This window comes from Wolffia australiana, chromosome 16, assembly GCF_029677425.1.
Source record: "Wolffia australiana isolate 7733 chromosome 16, ASM2967742v1".
NCBI classification, from domain to species: Eukaryota; Viridiplantae; Streptophyta; class Magnoliopsida; order Alismatales; family Araceae; genus Wolffia; species Wolffia australiana.
Window position 1 is genome coordinate 4,127,915 of NC_135850.1, and position 9,026 is coordinate 4,136,940.

Consider the following 9,026-nt stretch of genomic DNA (forward strand, 5'->3'; position numbering starts at 1 on the left):
TTGTGTATTTATGGTATTTCTAAATTTATGTTATTTGTGTATTTACATTATTTATATATTCATGTATCCGTATATTTATGTAATTAGAGTATATATGTTATTTAAACATATATTTTTTGTGAATTTATGTTATCTATATATATATGTTTTGTGTATTTATGTTATTTGTATAGTTATGTTATATGTACACTTATGTTATTTGTGTATTTACAGCATTAGTTGCTATCAAATTACATCAAGATTGTTATCCTCCTCGTCCAGGGAAATTGCACTGAGCTAAACATCAAATCCACAAACAGTCAAACCTCAATCTCTCCCTCTTTGCCACAGTGTACTCGACCTCTCCCTCAGCTCCTTTCCCAATCTAGCATCCTGGTACATAGAATCGCATTTAATATGATACACCACTGTTGACCTGTGACTTTACGTCTTGTATTTATACATCCCCCCTTTCCCCTTTCCGCTTTTACCTCCTCTGCTCAATTATCATCTTATCTCTATCTCTTCCCCCAATTAAACGCAATACCGAATTGGAGCAGAAAAAGGCAGACAAGAGCAGGCGTTACTGTTCCCATAATACTATCTTTAATTAATGAATTAGCAAGTACACACAAACCCATGAGCCACAAAAAATCAAAAAAACTGATCGAACAGTTCTCATCAATAAAAAATAGGATAATATTGAACACGAAGAGTCGGCAAAAGATTGCATAATGTATAAGCTATTACAACACAGGGCATTAATTAATCCACAAACACGTCAGTCCAAAAAATAAAATAAAAAACAGATCGAACAGTTCTCATCAGAAAAGAAAGAAGATCATATTGATGAACACGAAGATCCGGCAAAGGATTGCACAAAGTACATACAATTACAACACAATGATCGGCATTAATGAATCCACAAACCCATCAACCCAAAAAAATAATAATTATAAAAAAACAGATCGAACAGTTCTCGTCAGAAAAGAAGAAGATAATAATGATGAACAAGAAGATTCGGCAAAGGATTGCCTATTGTACATGCAATTACAACACAACGATCGGCATTAACGAATCCATAAACCCATCAGTCCAAAGAAATTTAAAAAAAAAACAGATCGAACAGGTCCCATCAGTAAAGAAGATGATAAAATGACGAACACGAAGATTCGGCAAAAGGATTGCACAATGTACATACACTTACAACACAACGATCGGCATTAATGAATCCACAAACCCATCAACCCCCCCCCCAAAAAAAAAAACGAAAAAAAAAACAGATCGAACAGTTCTCATCAGAAAAGAAGACAATATTGATGAACACGAAGATTCGGCAAAGCATTGCAAAATGTACATACACTTACAACACAATGATCGGCATCAATGAATCCATAAACCTATCAACCCAAAAAAAAACTTTAAAAAAAAAAAACAAATCGAACAGTTCTCATCAGAAAAGAAGATAATATTGATGAACACGAAGATTCGGCAAAGGATTGCATAATGTACATGCAATTACAACACAATGATCGGCTAAGCTAATCACTAGCAAGTTGGAGGGGGGGAAAAAAAAGAACAAGGGGCGCACCTTCAAGCGCCGACGGCGGCAGCCACGGCGGGCTTAGCCTTGGGGGGGCGCCCGCGGCCGCGCTTGGCGCCAGCCGCCGGCGCGGGCGCCTTCTTCTGCTGCTTCTTCGGCGGCGCGCCGCCGGCCTTCGGCGGCCGGCCTCGCCGCTTGGGCAGCCCCTCGGCGGCCTTCGCCAGCTTAGCCGACAGCCCGTCCTTAGCCTTTGGCGGCCTGCCGCGCGGCTTGGGCGCCGGCGCCACGTATCCCTCCGGTAATGGCTCTTTGGGCTTCGGCGGTCTCCCCCTGCTTCGTTTCGCCGGCGAGTTTGGATCGGGTCGCATGTAATTGTTCTTCGCAAAAACTATCTCCCCCGCGTCCTTCATCTTGGTCAGTTGATCCGAGATTTGCTCTGAGTGGTCGCTCGGAAGGTCCCCGTGCTTTGATTCGATGTATTTCGATATCTTCGCCTTGCTCGATCCTGTTTTCTCGTTCAGCCCGTCGATCGCTTCCAGTATCATCTGCAACGAACGTTTAAGCCATTCGATTAGGGCTTCGTTTCCGAGAAACCGGTTTCCAAGATGTGATGGGAAACGGTTCTACGTTGAGAACGTTAGTTTAATCTAACAGAGTTAAATCCGGCGGAGAAATGAAGAGGTGTATTGGAAAGGTTTTGAAATGCGAATCGTGAATCGACGCTCATATTTAAGTCCGAAATAACCTTAATCCGACGAGAAATTGAAAGAAATGCTGCGATAACATTGAAGAGAATGAAATTAAAAATTTTAAAATTGAGAGAAGACACTCGAGAATCGCATGTCGGTACAACATTGGGGAGAAAACCAAAGTCACCGAAAAATTGATTGATATAAAGAACGATCGTGTTTTAACGAAATTAAAAGAAAAATTGCAAGAAAATCTCTCAAAAACGAAAAAGAAGAGATCGACAAGCGGTGATTAACGAAGTTACTACCTCTGAATAGGGCGGAGCCGCAGTAGTTCCTTCTTCGGCCATTGGCGCTCTTCCCGACCGCGAACGATCGATCTTCAGTGGGGGGAAAGAGGGCTCCGCAGAGATTTAAAAAGGCCAAATGAAGTGAGAATTTATATTATAGTTAATCGAAGATAAAATAGAGGAAGAAGAAATCTGGGATAAATGAGGTATTAAACTATTGTAAATAAAGCCGAAGCCGAGGGAAAAAAGTTTCTGATCTGACGTTCAACATCTTCGCAAAGGACGCCATCCAACGGTGGATATCGCAGGTTGAGCTTTCACTCGGATTGATGACGTGGCTGCTTTAATCGTCGCCATCTCGCTTTCCCGCCTCCCGAGATGCGGTCACCGCTTCCTATTCTCACCGATGTGTATGTAAAAGCTCAGCACGTATCGCTACGCACGGAATGTCAGTTCAAGAACATCACTTACTCTGATTGGAGGAGAGAAGACTAGGTGCGTAGCAATAAGTACTGAATGACCAGAATAGAGGATGATGAGCTGGCGGGTCGAAGAGGTACAGGGCTATTTTGGACAATTCTGTACGTCTCTCACGTGGGATTTCAAATTTCGAATTTCTCTCTATATATTTTTGGATTATTAACTGGCAGCAGCTGGTACTGACGACCTAGGGAGGGGAGGGAAAGAAATCGACGGCTCTCAATAGATCTTGCTTTGATGATCAGGATGTCAGTAATTTCCGTTCTCTGCAAAACCCTGTTGACCCTAGTTGCACAATTGGACATGGTTTTCAATAAATTAATTTGTTTGTCACCTGACATCTGCATTTAGGGTTTAATTATTCGTCCCCCATTATGATGGGTATTTTGAGATATGGATCTCCATTCTTTTTATTAAACTGTGACGAGTCAATTTTAGGATTTGATTATTAGTCCAATGCTATGATGTATATTTCGGGATAAGTTGCTTCAATCTTTAATTGATACGTTTAACTCATGCATGCATTTAGGATTTAATTATTCGGCCTTCTTTATCACTTGTGTTTTGAGATAAGGTGCTCTCTATCTTTATAAAACTATGAACGTTCAATTCTCAGATTGCTCTCAACTATTTCACTGGAGAAGCACCTAGAATATTTCACTTTTTTCTTTTAAATACATGTGAAAATATGGATATATTTAGTGTAAGATTTTGAAAGGAATATCTAGGACAGTTTTATATGAATCTCATTAAATATGTAGTTTCTTAATAGATAAATAATTGCACTAAATTTTATACAAAACACGATTAAATAAGTAATTCCTACCAACATACGGTAAAATTCCATGATTCTCATTCTTCCCTGAATAAATAAATTTGTGCAGTTTAACAAAAAACAAATACAAAATGGGGATTTTCCAATTCTCACTAATTATATAAAAATAAGAAGTGACAATGGGAATTCAAGTGAAACCATAACATAATTATAATAAATTATAACTGTCGCCTCAATTCCTTGAATCAACCAGTCTTGGGGCACATGGCACAATGTGAACCATCATAAGTAACGAATCAGGGTTTTCCACAATGATTAGGTCACTAATCATTGTAAAAAGTAGGATTATGGCATTGCAAATTGCGATAGCATAACAACAAATGGTTAAATTTTTTATCTGTAGGGGCAATGAGCCCCAGTACGAGATATTTTTCGGAATAAATGTGATGTGAAGGCTGAAAAAAATGAGATAAATATTTGATAGTTTATTATGCCTTTTGCCTTTTTTAACTGATCAAGGATTGCACCGTTGACACGTGGCGACACACAAGCAAAGCCACATATACATGTGGTGCTAACATGCATTCAGGATTCCAATGTGTAGATCTTTCAATGGATGCCAAAATTGAAAGGGCAGACTTACCACGCTAGGATGTGCCGCCACGTCATACACATTATTATTATTATTATTTACATTATATCTTTATTATTGTCTTCTTTGTCTTCCTGCATGGACACGTGGCGTGACCTGAGCTATTGATAAAGGATGATGTAGAAGACTGAGGTCAATCATTGCATTTAATGCCTAGCTAAGGACAAAATCCTAAAAATGGCATGGTGGCGATGAAGAGGACAAAGAGCGAGTAATTTTTAGTGTAAATTAATGCCTAGGAATCGTCCAACTTCATGGCTTAATATTTGATGGTCCAGAAGGCTCATCAAGTTGAAAATTTAGATGCAGCTTCATCTTTCTCTCCTATATCCATCTATATGACTGGATTTATAAATTGAGACGCATATCTTTGTAAACAAAGTCTTTTAAATCACTTCCTCTGAGATAGGATGATTGAAACAATGTATGGTCAAAATAACCTTTTGAGTGTCTCATTTCAAAAGAAACCTTTAGAATGTCTCATTGTATTTAGAAATTTAAGTTGGGTTTTGTGGCCATGATCGAAAATTCAAATATTTTCATACTATAAAAATTAGTTTATTAGTATTTTTGTCTCACCAGGAGGAAGGAGATTCAATGAGAGGAGGAAGAGCACCCGCCGAAATACTTCTGCATGATGAATATCATGTGATCAACAATCCAATTACATTTCCATGCCTCGTTTATATTAATTGAAATAAACTTTTATTCATTCGTATTATCATGTGATGTTAATCATGAAAAGTTGAACACATGTAGAAGCTAAGTGAATTAGGATGAGATCATAATAGAATAATCACTAGTTAAAATACGCAGTCTTATAATCCTATTTGAAGCATACTAGTGACGGACACCAACATATCCAGATGAGATAACATCATCGAATCCCGCTCATATGGTGGGTATACATAATGGCATAGACATTGTGTGAATACATTAAGGAAATATAGTGGATGCTATTTAGGGAAATAGTTTAGAAAACCCTGAATGGCAGTGTGCCTACTTTTAAATCAAGTTCATTCATGTCATACTTGCATAACTGACCCTTATACACGAGACACCAAAGACGCCTTGTGGATGGGTGGTTATGTTTTGGCTATGAACGGTAAGTCTCTATCAACATGATAATTACTCTTAGCTTGGTGATAAACCATAAATTAGGTTTAAATTTTTTATTTTATGTTTCTGGTCCGAAGCGGCAATGATTGGCATGAAAATCCGTGTTTAAGACTTTTCATGAATCACATTCCAGCATGTGAACGTGAAAAGGGAATATAGGTAATGCACTTTCTCATATGATCAATTTGCATTATAATGTAAGTATAGGCACATTGAACCTATCAGATCACATTCATTGTGATTTAAATTCCAATTTTTTTATTTTTTGGACACATGTGTGGATCATCAGATATACTTCATTATAGTTTAAATTATTTTAATCCTTTTTAATGTGTTCTTAAAATAAAAAAGAGATAACAAGTCATTGATGGTTGGTGTATTTTGATACTACAAGTCACGATACTAAAATGAAACATCTTCGCGATTACTACATAGCCATCATGGACTGCAACAAATGATTGGTTGTAATCCAAACAAGTTGGATTTGAAAAATTAAAGAGCATAATCAACCATACTAAAGTGAATTTATAAACATAAAATATAATTAAATAAATCTGCCAATAAATTTGACACATAAAATTAAGTTTCAATGAATTTGATGTAAACAAGTACCAAAATATTTCTAAAATTAATAATATCTTAAAAATGTATATATTGTTTTATGCCATAATAACATTCATGTACGATCATTATTATGATAATAAACATATAAAATTCAAGATATTTAATATTATTAGTTGGATGATGCAAGAAGTCCACGAAAGGGGTTGTGTAGTTGAGATATATTATCTGCCCTTAATATAAGAGGATATTTATTCAGGGAAAAACATAAAATTGTATTGCAATATAGAGTAGTGGAAAAATTAGATAAGGTGTAATATTTTAATTTTTGGCCCACATAAGTGTTAACTATAATAATTTATTAGGGTTAATGGTTAACCAAACCCTAAGTCATTCAAGAGTCCCCATTGATGAAGGATCATACATGTGCCAACTGGTGATGGTAATGGTTTCATGATAAATTTAACAAGCACATTTGTATCTTGGCACACCACAAGCTGTTTACTTGACCTATTGATCGAGAAAAATTGATCCTTGTTTAATTGATCCATTTATTGACTATAGTTAGTCTGTAGGGTTGGCCAAGAAAAGTTATTGGAACACTGTAATTATTAGTTGGCTAATAAATGGACTTAAAGGGTCACATATGTAGGTAAAATATACCCATATTCGAGGGACTTTAGTGAAAAGTTTCCATAGAGTATAAATAAGTGAGGGAGCCCAATTTTAGATCTCATGCAAGCCAACTCTGAGGGGCCTTCCATCTCTTCTTTGATTATTAAAAAAACATGCATTTTAGTGATATTGGATTTTGAGTATTTCAAATACCGAGGAGATCCACTTCTCTTAAGTTTTCGTGGATAAGCCTATAGGTAGGAAACGGCAATGTCTTAGTGATACTTTTCCAATGAATTCCATGATAGTAAAATTTATTGAATCCAATGTGAGAGGAACATATCTTAATTAATTTTAGTACATTTGAATTAGTTTCTTTTTTGGCATTTTTTTAGGATCATCAATCTAACATTAACAAAAAATCGAATGGGCATTTTGTTTTGACATCTCTCCTCCATATTAAATAGGATTTTTAAAAAAGTTATCTGTCCTTTTGAATTCTAATAAACATTATGTGTGTGGCACCCTAGGCCCATATACCAGTCTAATTTATGACTCCATAATCCCAATAACTCTTATTTGATGAATCTAATTAATTGAATATATCAAACATATATGGTTAACCCAATCAATAGGTCCAGTCACCTGTTGGTTTTGTGGCTTCAGTTGATAATCCAAAATTGATTGTGTAGTAGGATATTAAGCCAAAAATGAATCTTGAATTGAATATAAAGATTATCAATCACCTTGCGCAAAATAGCTTCTGGAATCACTCAGTTCTTTTTTATTAGTTTCTTCAAGCTGTTCAGATGTTTAAGCTCAATATGTATCCATGCAATCCGTACTCCACTAGATCTCCTATTTTTTTCCTTAAAGTAAGCTGCTGGAAATTCAAGAGTATTTCCTCACCATTTAGTCTCACTAAAAGCAACACATAGGCACAATGAGAGAAGAAACGAGGGCACTCAACATTGACTCACACATGAATCAAATGAGGGTGCCCACCTCTAATTATACTACTAGTGAAAATTTCATGAAACTTCTTGTCCCCAGAAAATAAATCGTAAAAGTTCCCAAGCTTATAGTATATCCACCAATATTGGAAAATCTTAAGGGTGTGACCCTCTAGGTCCATGTATTAATATAGTAAATGAATTTAAGGCCTAAATAACTTTTTATTGGCCAACCTCATTAATTTACTATATGAACATATAGATTTGTTAAGTAAGTGGCTTGCGGGGTGCTCAGCTACTCCTCGTGCCCTAGAACATACAAAGGATTATGCTAACTCTCTCACGGGTCCTTGACATCACCATATTGGTGTAGCCCCTCAACAGCCTGACACTCGTAGGACAACTTACAGTATGGTTAACTCTCATCATAGTTAGTACAAATGTGTTTGAGAAATCCTTAGAGAACTACTTCTCTAATAATCCACTACTTTGGCCAAGGAATTCATCATATTATTTTCATTGAGCTTTCTACTCAATCACCTACATGGACTTGTTGTCGCATCTAAGCTGACTTATTGGGATTTCCTGATTTGGAACTCGCATGTCAAAGTCAAAAACACAATCGTCAATACATAAGATATATTTTGTATCTCAGGTATATATATAACTTACGCTACTGTGACAAGGATTAACTTGGTTGATAGCCAGTTAGATATTATTTATGGATTCATATGGACCAATTTAATTAACTCTTTTCCTAAAAATCTCCCATTTTTTATCTTGAGTATCTCTACACTAATGGTTACGGGATCGGCCCTACACCTCATACAAGTGGGACTAGAATATACTATTATATTTGGATATTTTTTTGTACATCTTTAGCATCCTTACAATAATAATATTATGAACACAATTTTAGTAACGAGTGACCTCAATGTTTAATTCAGCTATTCATTTCATGTATTCAAGGGCATCATTACAAATATTACAAAATGGTAATAATGAATATAAACATAAATGATTGGCTTGTAGGCCACATAATGTACATTTAATTTTTAATTCGATGAACATGGAAATGAGACATGGAAATGTGATTGCCTTTCCATTATCATCACCTCTGAGGTTTTATAGAAGGTATAAGGAGTTGATTAACCATTTGATTTAATATTTATTTAATTATTTATTACATAAATAAAATCCCTCTTTTGCACAAAAACCCAACAATAATTTGGGATTTAGTTACGCATCGAACCTAATGGGTCATCTTAGTTAGGAATAATGCATTGGAAATTCATCAGAGAGCTCTCTCTAGAAAAAATGATATATATTTTAAAGATACTATAAACGGATATAGGGATATGTATAGCTGA

The 9,026-nt window shown here is 35.9% G+C and overlaps 1 protein-coding gene across 2 annotated transcripts; it reads right to left on the reverse strand.

Moving 5' to 3' along the window:
* Nucleotides 1–230: 230 nt before the first annotated feature.
* On the reverse strand, nt 231–2,680 carry LOC144713803 (HMG-Y-related protein A-like). 2 transcript variants are annotated; one of them, XM_078588496.1, is made up of 3 exons: nt 2,520–2,680; nt 1,571–2,067; nt 231–372 (listed from the first exon to the last, which is right to left on the reverse strand). In XM_078588496.1, exons 1-2 carry the CDS (start codon nt 2,559–2,561, stop codon nt 1,573–1,575), a joined length of 537 nt encoding a protein of 178 aa, XP_078444622.1. In that variant the 5' UTR covers nt 2,562–2,680; the 3' UTR covers nt 231–372; nt 1,571–1,572. The 2 variants fall into 2 exon arrangements, with proteins under 2 accessions (XP_078444622.1, XP_078444621.1); XM_078588495.1 differs by lacking the exon at nt 231–372 and having other exon boundaries at nt 1,433–2,067.
* Between the last annotated feature and the right edge of the window lie 6,346 nt (nt 2,681–9,026).